The sequence below is a fragment of the Lissotriton helveticus genome, chromosome 2_1 (genome assembly GCF_964261635.1).
Source record: "Lissotriton helveticus chromosome 2_1, aLisHel1.1, whole genome shotgun sequence".
Classification (NCBI taxonomy): Eukaryota; Metazoa; Chordata; class Amphibia; order Caudata; family Salamandridae; genus Lissotriton; species Lissotriton helveticus.
This window is the reverse complement of record NC_136059.1, coordinates 1,145,756,098-1,145,779,106: the sequence shown is the minus strand read 5'-3', so window position 1 is coordinate 1,145,779,106 and position 23,009 is coordinate 1,145,756,098. Positions and strand designations below refer to the sequence as shown.

General features: G+C 43.9%; 1 protein-coding gene across 4 annotated transcripts in view; it reads right to left on the bottom strand.

Moving 5' to 3' along the window:
- Positions 1–23,009, bottom strand: part of ACO1 (aconitase 1) — a 418,934-nt gene that overhangs the window by 237,737 nt on the left and 158,188 nt on the right. For all 4 annotated transcript variants that reach the window (XM_078675989.1, XM_078675987.1, XM_078675990.1 and 1 more), the window contains exons 3-8: positions 15,056–15,224; positions 14,518–14,655; positions 4,939–5,008; positions 4,647–4,830; positions 4,014–4,153; positions 2,612–2,783 (exon numbers count right to left, since the gene is read on the bottom strand). In XM_078675989.1, coding sequence (XP_078532115.1) covers positions 2,612–2,783; positions 4,014–4,153; positions 4,647–4,830; positions 4,939–5,008; positions 14,518–14,655; positions 15,056–15,224 — 873 coding nt within the window. The remainder of the gene's footprint in view (positions 1–2,611; positions 2,784–4,013; positions 4,154–4,646; positions 4,831–4,938; positions 5,009–14,517; positions 14,656–15,055; positions 15,225–23,009) is intronic.

Here is a 23,009-nt window from a genome sequence, read left to right as displayed (position 1 = left end):
TGCAATAGAGTCTCTAGCTCGTCGTAGTGTGCTCTATCATACCTAGTTAACAGAGCTGGAGTATTGGCGATACACCATACGTTAGCTGCTTGTGACGCTGTGCGTTTACCAGAAGCGTCCAAGAGCTTGGACTCTTTGTCGGGAGGTGGAGCGTCCCCTGATGCTTGCGAGTTAGCCGTTTTTCTGGCGTTGGAGACTACTAATGAGTCCAACGGTATGTGGCCCTTAATGTATGCTGGGTCTGCTGGGGAGGCTTTATATTAGTTTACTATTCTGGGGTTAATAACCCTAGCCCTAACTGGATCTTTAAACGCATTCGGTGCATGTTTAATTACTCCTTTGAGCATAGGTAGAATGGAGGTGGAATTTTGTGAAATATCAAAAGTATCCATTAAAAAAATCCTGGGTCTGTGTGTAAGTCCACCCCGTGGTATTGTGCAGCTCGGTCAGGGTCCGAGGTCAGTCGATGTCAGTACTTACGACCCACTGCCCAGGAGTGATGTCTTCGATGTCAGAGTCATCGACTTCGTAGGCGCTGATAAGGCCTTCTTCGACCCGCTCCTGTTCCGGTACATCGACGCCCTCTGGGAAGATGTCGTCGGGAATGGATGTCGACGAGCGAGCCATGCTTCTTCGAGCTCGACTATCTTGAATAGTCTTCTTGGAGCGGAAGGAGGCACAAGCTCGACAGTCTCTGGCCTCGTGCTCCAGTGAAAGGCAGAGGTTACACACCTCATGAAGAGCTGTGTGTGGGAACTTCGACCCATATTGAGGACACTTTTTAAATGGGGTCCTTTCCATGACCCAGATGTAATGGCCTAGGTAGGACCGAAGGCCTTCGCCGACGACCGGAATCGAGGACTTTTAACTTGGAGAGATGCGTGTCGGCTAGGGATCGCGATCGAAACAATACCGGAGAAAGGGGTGAAGGATTACGCGTCAAAAGTTGAATCTGTAACGACACCGAACTGGAGCACGATAAACACATCCGAGCCCGACGGCGGAAAAAAACAATCTGAAGATGGAGCCGATGCCCATGCGTACTATCATCCTAAGGAGGAGTCACCTATCTCGTGACTTCAAAGACTTTTCCAAGACAAAAACAAGTGTAAACATCCGACCCAACACCAGATGGCGATCTATGCATAGTGTGTGATCTGCAGCTCATATGCCTTGAACACCTATTTCGAGGCATTGCCATGTTAGGACATAAACACTGCAAGTCTTTAATAAATAGGTCCTCCAGTATCCTAACCTACATAGAACAGTCACAAACGAGATGAGAAACCAGTCAACCAAAGTGCAGCCTTTTTATGACACAAAATGCACTTCAGTCTACCCTGATTAAGTGCACCTTTCTCATTGTCCCAGTGCAGAATCTTTAAGGTTAGATCAGTTTGAAACAGTACCAGGAATTAATGCAGATTGCTCTCCAAAAAGCCTTACCAGAAGGCCACAGCATCTAGTAAACCACCAGGAACAGATAAGAAGAGCAACGAGGAAGTTTCTTTAAAGAAGAGGGATTCTCCCTATGCCAATAAGCAAGGAATGTTTCAGAGAGAGTCCCCTTGTGGAAGAAATCCCTTTAAGGAGACCCATTTTTTAGCAAACAGCATCATTCACATTTACCTTGGGCAAACACGCACACGGATTGGCAAGGGTCTCCAAGCCAAATGGGGCTGAAGTAAACTTGCAGGAAAGCAGGGAATGAAGTAGCCTTGTTTAGTAACAATGTCACACTCAATGTTATTCACGGTTTAGACCAGGGGATGTGCACGGAGGAGAGTTCAAACCACAAAAACTGAGGTCCATGTACCCATGAAACCAGCAACTAATGTTCTTCTATTGTATTATCCATGCACAGATGTCAAGTCAAGGTGGCAGTGGGAAGCATGAGCCATGCGTTCTAGAGTGAGAGACTCAACAGTCCCCACACCATAATAAACCAAATATTAGAGACATGGAAGCGGCTTCTGTGAAAACATCCTCCCTCAGTACTATAAATATTTCCAGTCTAAACTACCTGTTTCAACTCATAAGGCAGGGTTTCACAAAATCGATGAGTCAGGACTTACGTTTACTTAAAAGCAAAAGATTTACAATTCTACTCGAATGCTTGATTTACCATCTAGTCCTCTCTTTTCCACTTCACAAAAAGAAAATCTTCAATTGCAGGCAGAGGACATTCTGATACTCTCAAACATGATAAAAACTAAAAGTCACAGAAAAGGGAAGTTGCAAATTACAGAACGTGATGCCAACACGAGGGATTGGATCATGGGGTTTCATTTCCTCGGGATCTATTAAACCCGTTAAAAAGGGATTAAAACAAAACATCTTGAAGAATGTAGTTTTACATATCTTTGTCAGTGAAGAATTGCATTGTTTTAACGCGATGTCTGGGACCCAGCCCACTCCAGAATGCTACAGCAGTTCTCAACTTCATTAGAAGGTCTAGAAATGTAGAGCTGGAAATCACAGCCAATGCTATGTAAAATGAAGTTAGGATGCTAAAAGTAAATGTAAGAGCCATAAATGCATTAGTTACACTGTAATAAGTATTTGATTGTACTCTAATATTTAATCAAAAGATGTGCTTTTAAGCACTCACCTGTTTGTTGCAAGTAGCTAATGCTGACATGATCAACCGGAAAGAAAGCTGCAGTTGCTCCATATTCTGGACACATGTTGGCTATGGTGGCACGGTCAGCAATGGACAGTTGTGCTACACCAGGTCCAAAGAATTCCACAAACTTGCCCACAACACCAACTTGCCTAAGGTGCTACAAAAATTCAATAGAAGCAAAGTTTATTAACAGTCGTTTTATTTATAATCATTAACCTGTAGCTTTAGAATATAGGGTGATCATTCAGTCCTCCACATGTTCCAGTAAAGCAGACAACCATGCTCTTTCAAACATTTCCGTATATGCTCAATGAGGGACAGGAGATTAGCATGATAGAGGGTTAGCTAATTACACAGGACAATACTCACAGAAGAAAGCAAATCAAGCTGGACTTTCCTCTTTTCACGGGAGATCAAACAAGTCCTAAACAATTTTTAGACCACAGTGGACATCCAGAAAAATGAAACAAAATTAATGGGTGGAAGGGGAAACATCACTTACAACGCAACTTTTACCACGCAATGCTTTTACATCGCAGCTTTTACAACGCATACCATTACAACGCATTGCGCTGGGGGGCGCTCTAGGATAGGGAATAGGTTAATTTACTATCCAATAACCTTCCCTAGTGTCCACGGGGACTGGAGTTGGAATAGTAAATTAAACTATTCACTATCCAGCACCCAAAAGCGCTATGCGTTGTAATGGTATGCGTTGTAAAAACCGCGATGTAAAAGCATGCGTGGTAAAAGCATGTGTTGTAATGTCGTACATCCGGTGGAAGCCTTGATTTAATATAAGCGGCTGGTAATTCCTTAAACCACTATCCAGTTGATCAGTTTTTTTACCACTATGTTACCTCTGAAGAACAAGAGATATGTAAATCAGCCTTGGTTCTGCTCAAATACAAACACTATCATGAAATGCCAGGTCAGAACACAATGGACTGATTGCAGCCTAGCATAATTACCAGGAGCTGAGAAATGTTGCAATCCACCCCTCACATTTTTGTTTTACTTAGTGTGAGGTGAATGCCAATATGTAGGTCCCGTTCTCACCATGCCATGGGACTCAAGCTACAGCCTACTATGAACAAGAAACAAATTGGGCAAAACCAGTCTACGATAACTTGGATTATCAAATAAAGGAGATGTGACCAGACTAGTCGGCCTAGACTGTTCATATTTGAACAAGACAAAATCAGATTTTTATGTGGCTGGTTCCTGTCTGAGGTGGCATGGTGGGCAAATCAAATGACTGAATTGTGGCCTAGAGTAACTACCTATGCTGGAGATTAATTGAAACAATCCAACCATCACGGTTTTGTTTTCCCGCATACAAAAAATAAAACTCTACAACCAAACCCGAAAGGAAACTGAACTTTACCTTAGTAACAGTGAGCACAATGTCTGTGGAAGTCACCAACTGGTGAGGCTTTCCCACAAGTTTGTAGCCAATGACTTCAGGAAGCACCATGCTGATTGGCTGGCCCAGCATAACGGCTTCTGCTTCTATTCCTCCAACCCCTGGGAAGATAAATTAAATAACACAAACAGTGAACAAAATTAAAAAAATCACCTCAGAGTTCAGAATCAAGGATGATTTTGCTGCCAAATAAAATTGTTTAACTAGGCAATCACTGAGAAAAATCCAAACACAACCTAGATTTATCTGACGACAATTAGCAGTCATCCAGTGAAGTAAATTAGCACCTTTGAAAGGCATCGCAAATTCAGACAAGACACAAAGTAACAGCATCAAATCAAATGGTAAAAGATTTTTACTGAAAATATGTTCAGTGAAGTGAAAATGGCTGGTATTTTAATGTTCACAACATAATTTCCGAATTCCATAAGAACAAAGTAAAGACTATAGTAGATTAAATAGAACGACTCCTCTTTAATAACCATTTGCTGTTAATATCAAACTTTCTATGAAGTGCAGCAAAGATATTTGCTCAATTACAAACAAGATGTATTTTTGATACAACAGTCACTGTGTATAATGTGGATCGCTTACCCCAGCCTAGTACTCCTAGTCCATCTATCATGGTTGTGTGAGAGTCAGTTCCCACAAGGCTGTCTGGATAGTAATGGCCATTTTGATCAAAAACCACTCTGGCCAAGTACTCTAAATTCACTTGGTGTATGATGCCCGAGCCAGGTGGGATAATACGCATGTTCTGAAAAGCTTGTGAACCCCACTGTCAAATACAAAAAAGAAAATCTTTTTAAGGTAGGGTTAAGCACTACAAGCAGTGTTTGTATTGTTGCCTGTGTCCACAGACTCAGTGCTATATGTACACCCATACCTTTAAAAATTCAAATCGTTCCCGGTTCCTTTCAAACTCAAGATCTTGATTTTTCTGTAAACTGTCTGCCCTGAAAGAAAAAGCAATGTAAGTTCGGTAACAAGAAAAAAGTTGCCTTTTCAGAAGTATGCACAGTTTATTTATGCCACTTTCAATGAACATTACACCGATTACCCAACACTTGTTTTCTAGTCTAGCATAGCAACCAATACCAACAAATTTCCTTATCAACTAACTCCACTTTTCTTTTGCTTATCTATTGTACTTAATAGAAATTACTTTACAATGGAAGGAAAACATGGATTTCAATATTTTACGATATGCAGTCCCACTACAACTCTAGGGTCAAGAGCTGTAAGAGCGTATTTGCTATGTTATTAAACACCAAAGAAGTTCCAAGGTTATTTATGAAAGAAAGCAAAGCTATCCAGCACAGCAGTCTCACCAGGCTCTCAGTTTTTAATAGTCGAAAAAATATGTCAAACTAGAAGGTTACCATATGAAAATGATCACGCCCACAAGCCTTTGCTTGTATTTGGCGAATGTTATGATAACCTACATTCTCACTGATTTTGCAAACTTGATTGCTGCTTCAACAACCAGAAACCAATGTATATAAAGTGGCAGCTGGTGATCGTTATAACCCCTTCCCTTCAGAGTTATTTTGATTATGACGACATCTGTTATGATGTTTGATTGTTCTGTGTACAATTCAAGTGATGGTACATCTACACTTGTCCTGACCAAGACCCCGTTAATGGAGTTTGATAGGTTGAAGCTTTTACAGATTCACAGACTTGGATTGTTTTTTGACATTAAAAGAGCTTAGGTGACCCAATAGAACCTCAAGGTCATCATTATACAAGGATATTTATTCATTAGCAAACAAAGCCTGTTTTTTCTTGACAGAATTTGTTTTAACTGCACTTGGAGTCACTGTTTAAAGTGCACTGGGCAGCTTTCACTGTGTGAAGGATTTTACACTTGTGTATAGGTTTTTAAACTTTGCTTGCATTGTAAAATATACGTGCAATATCTGGTTAAAATTCCAGGGGGTTACCACTCTCCTAAAAGTCTACAAGTGTTTGTTTGGAGCAATCTATGATGTTCCAAGTGACATATTTAGCTTAAATAATAAACCCCTATGAATCACTGTGTTTTTACGTATTGTTAACAGTTTACGAGAAATACATGGTTGCCGCTTTTTTTTTAATTAAGGATATTTCTGAAACATGTCTTTTCCTTGAGAATCACTGTCAGGTTGAAGCAACATCATCATCTAGGGACCTAGCATCAATCAATGTTTCAGCCCCATTAAAATATTCTAAAAAACTGAAAACTAACAACTTTACCCCTGCACAAATGTTGACAAAACAAGCCCTAATTCAGCTACATAGAAGTAGTAACATAAATTCCACAGGTCTTCCCTAAAGTCAGTCTTCCCTAAAGTCAATCTGGTATAGTGATAGGATAAAGGTAGATTAAAAAAATATTTTTGGAAGGTTTGGGCCAGATTTGGATTAACTACAACAAAAAATGTATGCCACCGGGTTTACATGTCCGTAGGAGAAACGAAACCAATCCTAAACTACAGGATTCAGACTTTTATAGGTTCTGGAGATAAAAAAAAGCTGTCATATGAAAATGTGCGTACTTTCCGCAACCAGAAAGTCAAACCTCTTGTTGACACGGTCTGAACAACGTCACTTTCTCTACAAAATTTACAAATGCTTGGCTTGGCAAATATCCAAACAAAGCAGTAACATTCAAAATAAATGGGGAAATACTGACTACCTTGAATAGACCTCCTCAGACTAATGAGCAATGGTACCCAATATGGAAATCTTCCTTTACTGCTAGAACAGTTATGACATTGGCACAAATCAGTCTCAAGACTATACACAACTCCTTCTGGACTGGCTCCAAATTATATACACAAACTGGATTCCTGCTGGCATTATCACTACATTAAAGGAGATCTCTCCTATATGATGTTTTCTATTTTCATCCACATCTTGACCCAGTGAAAGTGTGCTGAGGTAGTAACTCTGTACAACTCCCTCAGAACGGAAGCAAAAGGAGTGTTTAGTTATCTATCAATTTTTACTCAATTGAGCTAATAAAAGAAAAATAAAGTATTCATAGCTTTAACTCCTTGTACAGACGGAGTAACACATACTTGAATTGAAGGTGTTGTGTCTTTAACAACCTGTCAAACTTTGTCTCTGGTCATTAGAATAACAAGGGCCTCTAAACACTGAAAAAGTGAGAATTTTAGGGATCCCTCCTCACTTGGGCTTCAGGTATTGTGTTTGCAGTGGAAAGTTAGACTTACAAAGCCACCTTAATTCTCCAGAAGACATGAAAGGCAGTTCAGGCAGAACTCAACGGAGTGGGCAAGTTCAGATGCACTAAAGATGTTGATGTTCGGCAACATCAGTGTGAAAACAACTCTTTGATAATAGCTCAAGAATATATAAATATATTAACATAATAAACGATGGATTCAATCATAGAGCATATATAGCACAATATATGCGGATGCAATGGTGTCAAATATTATATAAGCAGAAAGCCGCCTACACACCTTATTATGCTTATTATTACTAGATGATTGTGAATGCTGCCACAATCTTAAACCAAAAGCACAATACCACACCAATGCAAATAAGGAACAGTTCAAAGGCTTAAGGAGTGTTTCAAATGCATTGAAATACATGGTTCCCTAGCTGACCATGATCAATACAATACAAAACAATGGGAGGTTTTGAACCCTCCCACCAATATAGAGTTACTTTGTTAGTGTACCTGGTAACGTGCACAGGAAGAGGACCCAAATTCAAAGAGTCCATGCACTTGATCCTCATAGGCAAGTCTTCTGCCGGATCTAAACAATGGTGACCCAAAATTAGAATATCTTGTCATCAACAGGAACTCCATACTCAAGCGGATCAAATTGAATGACCACAGAATAGACTTAAGTCCACAAACAAGTAAGGTCTAAAGGTCTCACACAATCCAGCTAGATGGCAACCAAACTGGGTGCTGGAGCAAAGCAACACAAAAGGATCAAAGAAAATAGGAAATAATAAAAGTTGATTCACAGAGGCAGTTTGTTCACCGCTTGAGTCACTGCTCAGCTGAACTGCACTTAGAAGTAGGAAGAATACTCCATGTTATGTCGAACTGTTGCGGCTGCGACATCTCCATTGCCAGCATAGCCAAGAAACACAGGATCTTGTGCAGTCCCGCGGTTCCCTCATCTGGGTCTGCCTTACCTCGTGCTCTTAGACTCCTTACTGCTGCTGCTCCTTGATCCTCCATCTCTAAAATGGCAATCACGTGCCTGAGGGCTTGAGGCTGCCTTTTTAAACTGCTGCGCAACTAGTCCACTTCAGGTTTTCATCTTTCTTTCTTTTCCTTCTTCATCATGGTTGTATATTTATTGGTTTGTTTTTGATGTTGATGGAAAGCCAGGCGGAGATCACTTTCGGGGGCCCATTACGGGCCCCCAGGGGTTGGAGGCAGCAAAGAGAAAAACCAAGTAGTTGCTGTGAAGCAAGAACTTTCTGATAAAAGAGGAACCTTTATTAAGGAAATAGGATGTCAGCCTACAAGGGCCGACTCAAAGCTGTACATGTTCGCTTAGAACGAATGCAACTATATGATCACCAAAGTCATCTAAACAAAGACCATTCAAGCCACTGTGGCCCCATGAATGAAGGTCTTTGCATAATTAAACCTAAAACTCACTACCACGATACTTCATGCTCTATATCATACCCACTCACTTCGTCAGGCCTGACCCCCCACATTCCTCTCCCACACTCAGACTATTTTACACCCCACACCCAGATATCCAACCACCTCCTTAAGCCTGTCCCCGATACGCTCCATCCCCCACACCCAGATTAATACCTAGCCACCACCACAGCCGACACCCCTCTTCATTTCCTCCCATCTCCCTAAAAATGACCCCATCTCCCTTACCTCAATTACAACACAGACCGCTTACAGAAACACACACACACACACACACACACACACACAACACCCAACTAGCTATTATATACCTATGATGGAGCTCACAGGCACACACACTTACACCATCATCTACCCCCCCAAACTCTCTAAAAGCGCAGCCAAACGCTTCAAACACAATCTTATAAAACACCATCCTGAAACACCCATAGCGGATCCCTATTTCTCAATACAAAACGGACACACAACTAATGATATCATTTTTCACACGAAGCGAAGAGCGCAATGGAGAAATGCATTTCTAACCTTATTTACATTCTCCGCCACCAGGAAAATACCACATGGTTTAGTTATCTATATCGCCCCCTCCCAACTTTTCCAAGCGACGGCAACCATCACTATTTATAATAATGGAACCATACTCATGCAATCTACAGATCGCAATCTATCCCTTTTAGACAACATCTTCCCAATCATCAAGGATCAAGTGTCTAAATACCATACGGCCACTCAGGCCACACCTCCCGCTAATACTCAACATACCACACGTCCTATCCCTACCGACAACAACGCCACTTCATTTAGACCTCTACCCGCCAACACACGTCAAGCCACCACACCGAACCCCCAACTCAACATAGTCTAAGCGTCCTATGCACCCCCAGCAAACACCGTTCACCGCCAAACTACTACAACTGATGACCCTTTGATTAACCCCCGCTCGTCCCGCACTAACACTCCCGCCTCTGCAAACTTCCCAAACACCGCCACCCATAGTAACCACTCCTCCCACGCTAAACCACCACCCTTACTTCAGCTGTTAGATCACACTAAGACACCCCACCCAGAGGACTCTGAGGACTCATGCCCCCCCTGCTATCACCTCGCCCCGAGCACACTTCCTAAACCCTCACCCTAGCCACCCACTCCCACAACCCACCCACTGCCATACATAACTCTACCCGCTCCACCAGCCCAGCTATCCTCCTCCACAACACAGACATCCACTCCCACCATCATCCATAACTCTTCCCGTACCATCATTCCAGCCTTCCTACCCCACAGACCACCAAACACACATATTCACACCTATAACTCCCCTACCATCCTCGCACACTTTAGCCCCATACCACAAACCAAGTCAGTATCCAGCGCCTACTGCTATATCCTCCACACAGATACACTACCCACTCGTAGCCACCCCAACAGACCACTCTACACACACACACACACACACACACACACTCCCACCCGAAGCACTCTTCCCATCCACACTCACACACACAACAAACCATACACCAGACCAGACCCCATCGCATGCATCCAAACACGCATCCAAACCCACATCCAAACCCACACCCATAACACAGCCATATACCGCACGCCCCCCGGCACATAACCCCATACTTGATGAGATCATAACTTCTTTGAACCAAATCAAAGAAGAACTACAAGCTCTCAATGTTCGTTTAGCGAAACAACCATTGGGTATTAAAACAACTAGACACCCCAAAATCTGTGGGCCCAGAAACCAAAGTACCACTAACCTGAATCCCCACTGTCCCAACTGGTCCTCAGTCCCCTCCCACAACAATTCATCTCGACCAATTAGAAGTACCAATCCGCTCTCAGAGAGCGATTTACCCTGTTGAGCTCTTATGATCCTGCTCCTTTGAAGTCTACCACAAACGCACCATCGTTAATTCCTACTATCCCCCCTAATCCATATAGGACCTCTAAACCAAACACTAGATGCGTCGCAAACACCAACCTTGGAAGTATCCCTTTCACTCAGGAACCCTCTTCAACCATCAGCACGCCCAAACTCAAATGTATTCTCCTAAACTGCAGATCGGCCGTTAGACATGCAGCGGACATAGCTGACCTCATCCTCACACATGAGCCAGACCTGTTAATGCTAACTGAAACCTGGATAAAAGAATCCTCTACACCAATCATTGACATTTTAGTTCCACCCAATTACAACATCATCAGACTAGATAGAGCCGACAAGTCGGGGGGAGGCATAGCCTGCATACACCGTAGTAATATCTCGGTAAGCAGAGCCATCTCCCCTTTATTCCAGTCATGCGAATACATGTGCCTTAGCATCACTAGCAAGGGTAAACCTGTTTGCTCTATGCATACCATCTATCACCCACCAGGTGAGAACCTCGCCTTCACCGAACACTTCATGGACATGGTTTCATCACACGCGGGGCGACAAATTACCCAAATATTCCTAGGAGACTTCAATCTCCATTGGGATGACCCCAACGATACTGCAGTGAAAAGTCTTAAGAATTTCCTGGCTGACCTACAACTAATGCAATTCTGCAACATCCCAACACATGACAAAGGATCGATTCTGGACTTATTAATCTCTAAATCAGACTCCATTCAGCTAGAATCAATCCTACCCTGCGACTGGTCAGACCACCACATCATCACTTTCACCATTAAGGAAACAGTGAAATTGAACTCAGCCCAATCCACAAGACCAAAAGTCTGGAAAAGAGACCTGAAAAAACTTAATCCCAACACCTTGCCTTCCTCTTGTTCCAACCTACTGTTGCCTCCCGCAGGATCTTCCACAGTTCACGATCTCACCAGTCACTACCTCATGACAATGACATCAATAATAGACGTGGTAGCTCCTCTGCAACTAAAAAGAGTCTCACTGAAAGATTCCAAACCTTGGTATAACGGTATACTCAACGAGAACAGGCACTCAGAATTGCAGAACGGATCTGGAGGTCAACACCATCAACCAACCACCTCAAGAATCTTAGGACAAAGAGAAACGCATATTTCCGCAAGATCAAGCGCACCAACGCCGATTTTTTAAGCCTTCAACTTGACCAGGCAAGAAACCGTCCCGAAAAACTCTTTGATCTGATCAAAACCCAATTTAAGGAGGCACCCCAATGACCACAAGACTCTGAATACTCGCAGCCAAATTGTGAAGAATTCTCCACCTTCTTCACCCTGAAGACCAACGCCATCAAGAACGACCTCCTAAAGGATCTAACCTTATAAGCAAGACCGAATACACTAACCTCTCTTGCCCCCAGACCCATGCCTTGCCAACTCTCATCAAAGTTCAATCCAAAAAATAATGCAGACTGGTCATCATTCTCCTCTAACTCCGAAGATGCTTTAGGCAAAATTCTCAGTGCATTGAACCCAGCCAACCACGCTTCTGACCCGCTTCCGGCAAACGCAGTCAAAGCCCTTACTCCACTACTTCTACCTCTCTGGTCCAAGATCATAAACAGTTCACTTCAACAAGGATGCATCCCAGACACCCTCAAAGTAGGCCAGGTCTCTCCCATTCTTAAGAAGCCCACGGCAGACCCCACAGACCTAAACAACTATCGCCCAATCTCCAATATCCCTACCGTAGCCAAGTTGCTGGAAAAATGTGTGCACCTACAGCTACCCAAACATGACCACTTTGACCATCTCAACAAACACCAGTCAGGTTTCCGTACTGGCCATAGCACAGAATCAGCCATGACACACATCGACGATGCACTGCAAATACTCGACCAAAATAGATCTTGCCTACTCATCCTACTTGACCTCTCCTCGGCCTTTGACACGGTCAAGCACGAGAATATGTTAGACCTCCTGAAACACAGAATGGGCCTATCTGGTGTAGTCCTGAGCTGGTTCACATCTTTTCTCCAAAACCGGACACAACAATTCAAAGTCAATAACACCCTGTCCAAGCCTGTCTCAGTAACCCTGGGGGTACCGCAAGGATCCGCACTATCCCCAACACTGTTTAATCTCTTCTTGGAACCTCTCAACGAAATTCTACAATCCTCTAACGTGCAATATCACTTGTACGCAGATGATACACAGCTATACCTCAAGATACACACCCTAGAGGACATCAAATTACTGAACACAGCTCTTAGGAATACCCAAACTTGGTTGGCAGAAAATCATCTTAAATTGAACGCCCTCAAGACTGAATTCCTACTAATAGCTCCGACAGCGCAAATCCCGAAAATGTAAAACTTGATCAACCATATCACGGCGTTTAACGTACAACCTACCATTGTGGACTCAGCAAAGTCACTTGGGATAACTTTAGACAGTAACCTTACCATGCAAAAACACATCAGCAATGCTACAAAGGGAACTAACTTCCAGATAAACACATTAAGGAAATTGAAACCCTTCCTACCACACAATGACTTTAAGCAGGCAGTTCAAGCTCTGGTTATACCCAGAGTGGAATACGGTTGTGTCTCCCTATGTGGCCTACCCGAAGCATCAATTGCACCTCTAAGAGCCTCAATCAACGCCGCAGCAAGACTCATAACTGGATCTAAACGCAGCTCCCACATCTCCCTGGTCCTTCAATCCTTGAACTGGCTACCCCTAGAGGCGAGAATTCATTTGAAAATTGTGTGCATGACAATCAAAAGACAACCAGTTACCTGGCACAGAAACTGACGATCTCTGGTGGGGCCAGATCCTCAAGAAATACGGAAAAATTACTTCTGAAACCACAAAAATTCCAGGGGAAAAAAAAAAACAACTTGTAACAGATCCTTCTCTGGGATGGCACCCAGAATTTGGAACGCCTTACCCCCAGAAACCAGACTTAACCCGTCCACTACTTCTTTTAAAAAGGAAGTTAAATCCATCCTCATGGACAAATACACATGACTAGGGTCTGCTGAAACCCAGTAATAAGATGCTTTCGCGCTCTCAACTACAAGACACTAATTGATGCTAAATCTAACTATGCTGCTTTTTACTATTTTTATGTACATTTATTTGTATCTATTTCTATTTCCTGTACAAGTAAAATTTATTGTCTGTACAGCGCTCTGATATCCGCTAGGATCTTTTTCGCGCTTTATAAAACTCTCCAAATAAATAAATAAAGCTTAAATAGAACTGCATGCAACAAGAAATTTCTTTCAAGATCAGTAATCAAGAAATGGACAGATGCATCTGACTGAATCAGCAGAAGAGGGAGCTTGTCAAACCCTGCCTAGCAAGATGATACTGAAAACAGAGTCCTCTCTGAAAATAGTGAACTACTGTTACAAACAGCAAGGCAGCCAATTATTCTAAAACTTGCATTAGTGGGCGTTCTACTTCATCCCATCCATTTCACATTAAAGACAATTTTGTTTTCAACCAAGTGGACGACTTTTTGTCCACTGCTTAATGCAGACCTGTTTTCTATTACATCCCCTTCAACCCTCTTAAGACCCTAACCAAACAAGAGAATATTCCTGTGAGTTACAGTAATCATGATGCAACCTTTTAAAATGTACATTTCTTACACACTAAGGTATAGACTTAGACTTGTCATGATGTTTCCCGCACTCATTACATTTTTCTAAGAGTGTTTTAAATAAAAATGTCACATTCACGAGAAACATTCCAGGATTCCAAGATGTGGATTAAAATAAGAAAACTACATTGGACCGTTTACTATGCTATCTCTACCAAGAAGCACTATTGTGTAGTAATGTACATCTGGCAACTGTAGCCCACTTTGTAGGAACCAGCAAGCGAGATTAGTCCAGAATAAAAAAGTTAATGCAGAAGTGTCTAGCGCCTTACCTCTTATTGAAGTCAACTTGAATAGAGTGATCAATGACTAGATCAGCCGGACAGATAGGATTGATTTTCTGTGGGTCTCCTCCCAGTTTCTTCACAGCATCACGCATGGCAGCAAAATCTACCACTGCAGGCACACCGCTAAAATCAAAAGATTTACAGAGACGAAGCAGTTATAAACCATATTTAAAATCAAACAATACCAGTCAACTTTTAAGTAAGAAAATCAAGCAGTAAACTCCAAACATCAGAAAGGCATGCAAGACGGAGAAAATACTGCAAACATCAAAAAAGGTTCCACAGAAATTCTTGGTAATTAACGGTAAATCCAAGTAGAGCCATAGCATACATTGGTAAGCCTGGAGTGTAATTGCATTGTAACAGAAAAGAAGCCTGCAGAGACGCATTGCTTATTGTCACTTAACGTCACTTGCTTGTATTGCAATTTTACACACTTTTAAACGGCTAATCTCTCAGAAATTATCTTCTCCAAATTGGAATTCATTAACAATTTATAAAATCTGTAGAGTATAAGACTTACGTGAAGTCCTGTAGAATCACTCGAGCAGGTCTGAAGGGGACTTCCACACCCTTGTGCTGCATTACACTCCAGTTCAAGATATTTTCAACATCGTACTTCTTGACGAGAAAGTCGTCGCAATTTCGGACAGCTGCTTCAAGGAGTATTCGGATGCAGTACGGTAATCGGGCTGCAAAATAAATATCAATGTGTATCTTACTTCATGTGCAGGCATGACAACTGCCAAACAAGGCTAATGCAATCTTAGAAAAACAATTTTTCAGAGGAACTGCATGAAAAGAGACCTTTAAAGGTCTTCCTCATCTTTGTGAAAACCAGATGATTTTAGTGGACATCAGTAAGGCTTCCACAAATATCTTAAACCCATCCCAAAAGACTGATCTAACGAATGCACAGCAGAAAGTAAACTTTTATACCCTGCTTAAATCTAATACACCAGGAAAGAATTACATTGACAGCTGCAGATCTTTACACTACAGGTATGATGTTGCCAATATAAACTTAGAAGTATGTTTATGAACTGTAAGCGGGAGGTATCAGTTTCCAGATTACGTGCCTTGCCTTCTGCAGCCCTATGTGCTTTTCCCCTGTACTGGTCTACCATCCTCATTTTCACAAAGGTGACATGCCAAGCAGCACACACCACTCTGTGTTGAACTGGCTGCTACTTGCCACGCTCAACACGAACGGATACCATTATTCACATTATCCTTTGGCGTTTGAAGTGTAGACTCGTTGACCATGTCTTCCGTATTTCTGTACCCTATGTGGAGACCGTATATGACATAGTGGCGAGTTATTGTTGGTATGGTTCTACTTGATAAAACCAACAAAAATAATTTTGAAAGAAAGAGAAACGATGGTCTGGAGAAATGTCTATATGAATCTGGTCATAAGCAGGTCTACATTTGGTGAGGCCTGGGAGCAATGTCTGGATGAGGCAGAGGCCAAAAGGGCAATGATGGGGCCCGTTAAGGAAATTTAGCAAATGGACCTGCACAGCCCTTCTCCTGAATAGAGCACTGCAAAGCTAATCGGTTTAGCTGTTGGAATCTCCAATGCGGTGCCACATGGCCAAACAATTATATTTAAAAAACGTTTGATGCATCTACCCGCATTATTTTGTAGCCACATGCACCATGCATGTGCACACCTACAAAATTACACTGCCACCTTTTTCTCTTGTTAGTTTTTTTAACCAAGTTGTACTGTATTACAACATTTATATTGTGCTGATTTCCCCTATGTGGTGCACTGAGGCGCTTGCCTACATGGGTACCACTCTACACTATGTAGGATGTGGGGTTCCAAGTATTTTCTCTCCATTTTGATCCTATGTGGAAAGTGTTTCAATTTAGTGAGTGATGACGGATAAAATGAAATTATGTATGGGACTCAACACTTAGCAATGTGATAGACGAAGAAGTTTAAGAAAGAGGCACACTGTTTATTAGCTTGTAAGTTTTGTTAGTAAACTGGCCTCTTTGAGGAGCTCTGCAAGTCTCTTTATGGTATTTGGTAAGATCACAGTCCACTTATCTGGTGACTTCACTGGTTGTCCATTCTGAGACATTTTATTTTAATGATCCTGAGCGGGCACAGATTTGAAGGGGAAAAGGTGAAGATTATTGGTAATAGTTTTGTGCTCTCAAGAAAACCATTCCATGCATTTACTACAGTTTTTCTTTTGGCAAGGCATTGTTTAAATTAACAGGCGTTGGATGCGATAATTAGCGAGGGAGTGGGGAGTATGTGAATTCATGCAGATGGTTTGTGGGATGAACAGAAGACATGCAGGAGATTTGGTATTGTTAGGTTGCAGGTTTAAATTTCAAAGAAGGATATGTTGTTAATTTCGAAATTTTTGAATGAAAGGAGGGCAATTGGCAGAAATAAAATAATAAAGATCAAGGTAAACACATGTGATTTAAAGCAGGCTACGCTCAGAAAAAGGAGGCATGCAGAGGATGTAAGTAAGGAGAGGGTAACTCGAAAGAAAGGGAGAGGAGAACTTTTCATAAAGGGTTTTGGGAATAGAGAAGAGCTTTTTTTGAAATAGCATGGATTCTGAAGATGAAAACTGTAGAAAGAAACATTATTTGTCTATGAGAGAGTGCAGTAAAAGGTACTTTGATTGGCACTAGAATAGGAGAAGAAGCAATCACCTGCTAAGATACCCTTAGACCAATGCTTCAGCAAGGATATCTCTTAATAATTATTGTATAGTTTTGCAGCATTTCAGCATTTATCTGGTGCTTACTACTAACCCTGGGCGGAGTTCGCGGAGTTCCGCAAGCAGCGGAGTTTCTTTAGATTAATGCAGTTCGCGGTGATTGCACAGTGCGGACAGGCGCCTGGCACTGACAATCATCGCGAATGGCATAATGCACTGCGCAAGCGGGTACTGCTTCTTTTCTGCTGCTAGAGTAGAGCGGTCGGGAGCATACGTGACCACTCGCAATGAGAAATCTGACTGCCCGCATTGAGAAATCTCGCCGGGAGGTTGATTTTCCACTCGTGCGCTCGCCAACTTGATGTGGACTATCGGAAACGAAGAAAAACTCACCAGGAGGTGGATTTTCCTCGCTCGCCAACTTAACGTTGACGAATACGAGCGAAGAAATAAACTGCAGAGTTTTTCGGAACTCCGCAAGCTCCGCGTAACGCAGAGTGCAGAAAACTCCACAAACTCCGCAAGCAGAGCGGAGTCCACCGTCCAGACTTACATTTCCAACCCCCTACCACATAGGGTTATTAAGTAAGTTGATGGCGGAGCACATATACAAGAAAATATCAAGAGCTTTAGGCTGCGTTTGTAGGAAGCAGAAACCTCGATCATAGCAACAGGAGAGAATGTACAGGGTAAGTAATGCAAACACTGAAAAGGAGATTCTGCAAATGCTGGAGGAAATGTCTTCTGATGTATGTCACTAGTTTAGCATTGCACAAAATGGGGGTGAGGATATCGGGACAGCTACACAGGATAATGGAAGTGCACTGCCTGCATTCATGTGGCTTGAGAGTGGAGATCTACACATAAAGGCTACGCTTTACCTGAACTTTTCAGCACTCAACATGATTACAATTTTCCACTTTGTCGGAAAATCTATCCCAGAGACTGAGCAGTTTTACCTCCCGCCAATATAAATCCCTTGAGGCTGGTAAGGGACTAAATGAATGTGTAGTTGCAAGCTGCAAGTTGCTTCCCTATGTAGCTAAAATTGCTGAGAAACATTTGAATGGCCACCACTAAGTTCCTCGAAGAGAGGCGGGTTCTTCATGATACCCAGTCCGGCTTTAGGCCTATACATGGTACAGAGTCCGCTCTCTTGATGGCGGCCGAAGTGTTGAGGGCAGCGGCTGATGAAGGTAGAACTGTGGCCTTGATCCTGCTGGACCTAAGCGCCGCGTTCAACACAGTTTTCCATGGCCTCCTACTTGAGAGGCTAAGGGAAGTCGGGGTCGAAGGTGTCACGTGGACCTGGCTGAAGAATTTTCTGGAAAATAGATCATTCCAGGTTTTGCAACATCCTTTCAGCTCCAGAACTTGTTCTTTAAACCAGAGGGTGCCGCAGGGTTCGGCTCTTAGCCCAACCCTCTTTAACATACATATGCGCCCACTTGCAGATATTGTTCTGAAGAACAAGTTACTTACCTTCGGTAACGCTTTTTCTGGTAGATACAATATCTGCCTGTGGATTCCTCACCTTGTGAATATCCCCCTTGCGTCAGCAACATTCGGAATTTTTCTTCGTAGCACGCCGGCGTGGACGACGTCACAGGAGCACGGCATCGCGCGCGAACCCGTTTGACGTCACCGACTCCTTATTAGACCCACATCGGCGTGATGACGTCAGTTCCGCCCTTTTTTCCGTGCCTTCGAGGCACCCGGACGGACCAACGACAGCAAATATGCATATATACAATGTACACAGTACATACAAACCAAAATAGCACACAGTGCATAGCAAAGGCATCAAAACCCAAAATATATACAAACAATAAAACCAGGTATAGCAGAGTGGACAACGGGGAGGCGGGTGGGCATGTGAGGAATCCACAGGCAGATATTGTATCTACCAGAAAAAGTGTCACCGAAGGTAAGTAACTTGTTCTTCTGATAGATACATCTGCCGTGTGGATTCCTCACCTTGTGAATAGAGTCCCACAGCAGTCCCCACTCCCGGAGGAGGGTGACCACTCTGCTATACCAGGAAATCTTGGAGAACAGAGCGCGCGAAGTGGCCATCCCGCCTCACCTCGGAATCCAAGCAGTAATGCTTCGCGAAAGTGTGGAGGGAGGCCCAAGTCGCAGCCCTGCAAATGTCCTCAACAGGAACACCTCTAGACAAAGCAAATGTTGCAGACTTTGCTCTAGTTGAATGTGCTCTAATACTCTCAGGAGGGTCCTTACCCGCCAGGGAGTAGCAAATCTTGATGCACAGGATTATCCACCTGGAAAGTGTGCGCTTGTGCATCGCTCTACCCTTCTTGCAGCCAGCAAAACCAATAAACAGCTGGTCATCCATCCGGAAGTCTTTAGTTCTGTCCAGATAAAAAGACACCGCCCTCTTAGGGTCCAGACGGTGTAGTCTCTCTTCCTCCTTAGACGGGTGAGGGGGAGGATAGAAGGTAGGAAGGGTAATGGATTGTCCTAGATGGAAGGGAGTTACCACCTTAGGCAGAAAAGCAGCCCTGGTCCTAAGAACCAGTCTTTCAGCATGAATGGTCAGGAATGGGGGTTTGGAACTAAGAGCCTGAAGCTCACTCACCCTCCTTGCCGAGGTGATTGCTACTAAGAAGACCGTCTTGAAAGACAAAAGCCTCATGGGACACTTGTGTAAGGGTTCGAAGGGGGAACCCATCAAATAGGTTAACATAAGATTCAAATCCCAATGAGGAACAACAAAAGGAGTAGGAGGGAATCTATTAGTGAGACCCTTCAAAAATCTTAAAACCACTGGAGACTTAAAAAGAGAAGGCTGATCTGGCAAACAAAGAAAAGCCGACAAAGCCGAAAGATACCCCTTGACCGTGGCACCAGCAAATCCTTGCTGCGCCAAAGAAAGAGCAAACTGCAAAATGTCAGACAAATGAGCCTTCAAAAGGTCAACATCTCTCTCCCTACACCAAGAGACAAATTTAGACCACCAATACGAATAAATGGACTTAGTGGAGTCACGCCTGGCAGAAAGAATGACATCCACCACATCGTGAGGGAGAGAAAAAGAATTCAAGTTGCCCCGCTCAATCTCCAGGCATGAAGGTGTAATGTCTGGAGGTGTAGAACCTGCCCCTCCATCTGAGAGAGGAGGTCTGCCCTGTGAGGGAGACGGAGCGGCGGGTGAGAGGAGAGGTGGAGAAGGTCTGTGTACCACACCCTTCTTGGCCAATCCGGGGCAACCAATATGACTTGGGCCCGATCCTGGCGAATCTTCCTCAGAACCCGAGGAATCAAGGGTATGGGAGGAAACGCGTAAAGGAGTTGATCTTTCCAACTCAACTGAAACGCGTCCCCCAAAGCTCCTTTCATCAGAAACTGGAGACTGCAGAATGACAGGCAGTGAGCATTCTCGCGAGTGACGAACAGGTCCACCCGAGGAGTCCCCCACATCTGAAAGATGTCGTGAACCACCTCCGGATGGAGCCTCCACTCGTGGTCGGCAGAGAACTGCCGACTGAGACTGTCTGCACGAACGTTCAGAACTCCGGCCAGATGATTTGCCATCAGACAAATCTGATGATCCTGAACCCAGGACCAGAGACGCAGAGCCTCTCTGCAGAGACACTGCGACCCTACTCCTCCCTGTTTGTTGATGTACCACATCGCGGTCGTGTTGTCCGTCAGGACTTGAACTGACGGACCGCGAAGGGAAGGGAGGAAGGCCTTGAGCGCCAAACGTATCGCCCGCAATTCTAGAAGGTTGATATGAAGCAACCTTTCCTCCGGAGACCAAAGCCCTTTGACCTCCAGGTCCCCCAGATGAGCACCCCACCCGAGAGTGGATGCATCCGTTATCACTGTGGTCACCGATGGAGGAAGTTGAAAAGGCTTTCCTTGAGACAGATTGCCTTCCACGCCCCACCAAGACAGATCCGCTGCAGTTTCTCTGGAGATCCTCACTGACTCCCTGAGATCTCAGTTGTGCTGATACCACTGCCTGCGGAGGCACCACTGGAGTGCCCTCATGTGCCAGCGTGCATGGTTGACCAACAGAATGCAAGAAGCCATCAGACCGAGCAGACTAAGGACCTTCAGGACTGGAACAACCGCTCCATTGTAGAATAAAGGAATCATTTCCTGTATGTCGTGAATCCTTTGAGGTGGAGGGAATGCACGACATACAGTAGTGTCCAGTACCGCACCTATGAACAGGTTGCGCTGGGAGGGCACCAGGTGAGACTTGGGTACATTTATCGAAAAACCCAACCTGTGCAACAACTGAGTTGTCTCTTGCAGATGATGAAGCACATTCTCCGGCGACTCCGCTTTGATCAACCAATCGTCCAGATAGGGGAACACAGGTATCCCCGATCTTCTGAGATGCGCCGCCACCACTGCCATCACCTTGGTGAAAACTCGAGGCGCAGTAGTAAGCCCAAAAGGAAGGACCGCAAACTGGTAGTGTTGCGATCCCACCGTAAAACGGAGATACTTCCTGTGCGACTTCAGGATTGAGATGTGAAAATACGCATCCTGCAAGTCGGTCGACACCATCCAGTCTTCCTCCATCAGCGCTTGAAGAACCTGTGCAAGTGTGAGCATTTTGAACTTCTCCTGTTCGAGATAGAGGTTCAAAATCCTGAGGTCCAGGATTGGCCGAAGTCTGCCATCCTTCTTGGGTATCAGGAAACACCGGGAGTAGCACCCCTGACCCCTTTCCTGCTCTGGAACCACCTCTATCGCACCTTTTCTGAACAGTGCCAGGACTTCTTCCTGCAGGAGAAGCAGGTGGTCCTCCGAACAATAACCTTGGCAAGGAGGGTAATTGGGAGGGAACTCCTGAAAAGGAAGTGCATACCCATTCTCTATGAGATTGAGAACCCAAAGATCTGATGTAACCGATTCCCAATCCCGTAGAAAATGAGTAAGCCGACCCCCTACCGGACCAAATGATCCAGAATGGTGGATCTAGGGCTGCTTTGCTGATGTAGGTGGGGGTTGGGTATTATTGGAGGAAGTAGAGGAAGAGGAGACTTGACGACCACGTCCACGACCCTTCTGTCTACCTCTATACGATTTGTACAGAGGGTTCTGTTGCTGCTGCTGTTGTTGCTGGCCTTGTCTGAAGGGACGAAAAGAGGATCTACCAAACCCTCTAAACTTCTTAGTGGTAGAACCTCTTGTCTGGAGACCCAAAGATCTTGCAGTAGCACGGCTATCTTTGAATCTTTCCAAAGCCACATCCGCCTTCTTCCCAAAAAGACCTGTCCCATCAAAAGGCAAGTCCAACAACGTGGATTGTACATCAGCAAAGAAATCGGAGGATTTCAGCCATGCTGCCCTTCTGGTGGCCACAGTAGAGCCCATAATCCTGGCAACAGAGTCTGCTGTGTCCATGCCACTCTGAATTACCAAGCGGGCTGCAGCTTGAGTATCAGAGACCACTTCATTAAAGTTTTTTCTATCATCCTCTGGAAGCTTAGATGACAACTGCTTCACAGAGTCCATCAATGCATGAACATCTCCCCAAAAGGCAAGTAGCATTAGTAGATTTTAGAGCCATGCTACCCGAGGAGAAAATCTTCTTTGCAGACTGATCCAACTTTTTAGAGTCCTTGTCTGCTGGCACCTGAGGAAAAGAACCTGCAGACCTGTTGGAACAAGCGGCCTGTACCACTAGACTCTCTGGTGAAGGATGTGAAGAGAGAAACTCGGGGTCACCAGGTGCCACCCTGTAGCGTCTTGCCACAGACCTTTAAACAGCAGGAGCAGTCAACGGTCTCTTCCAGA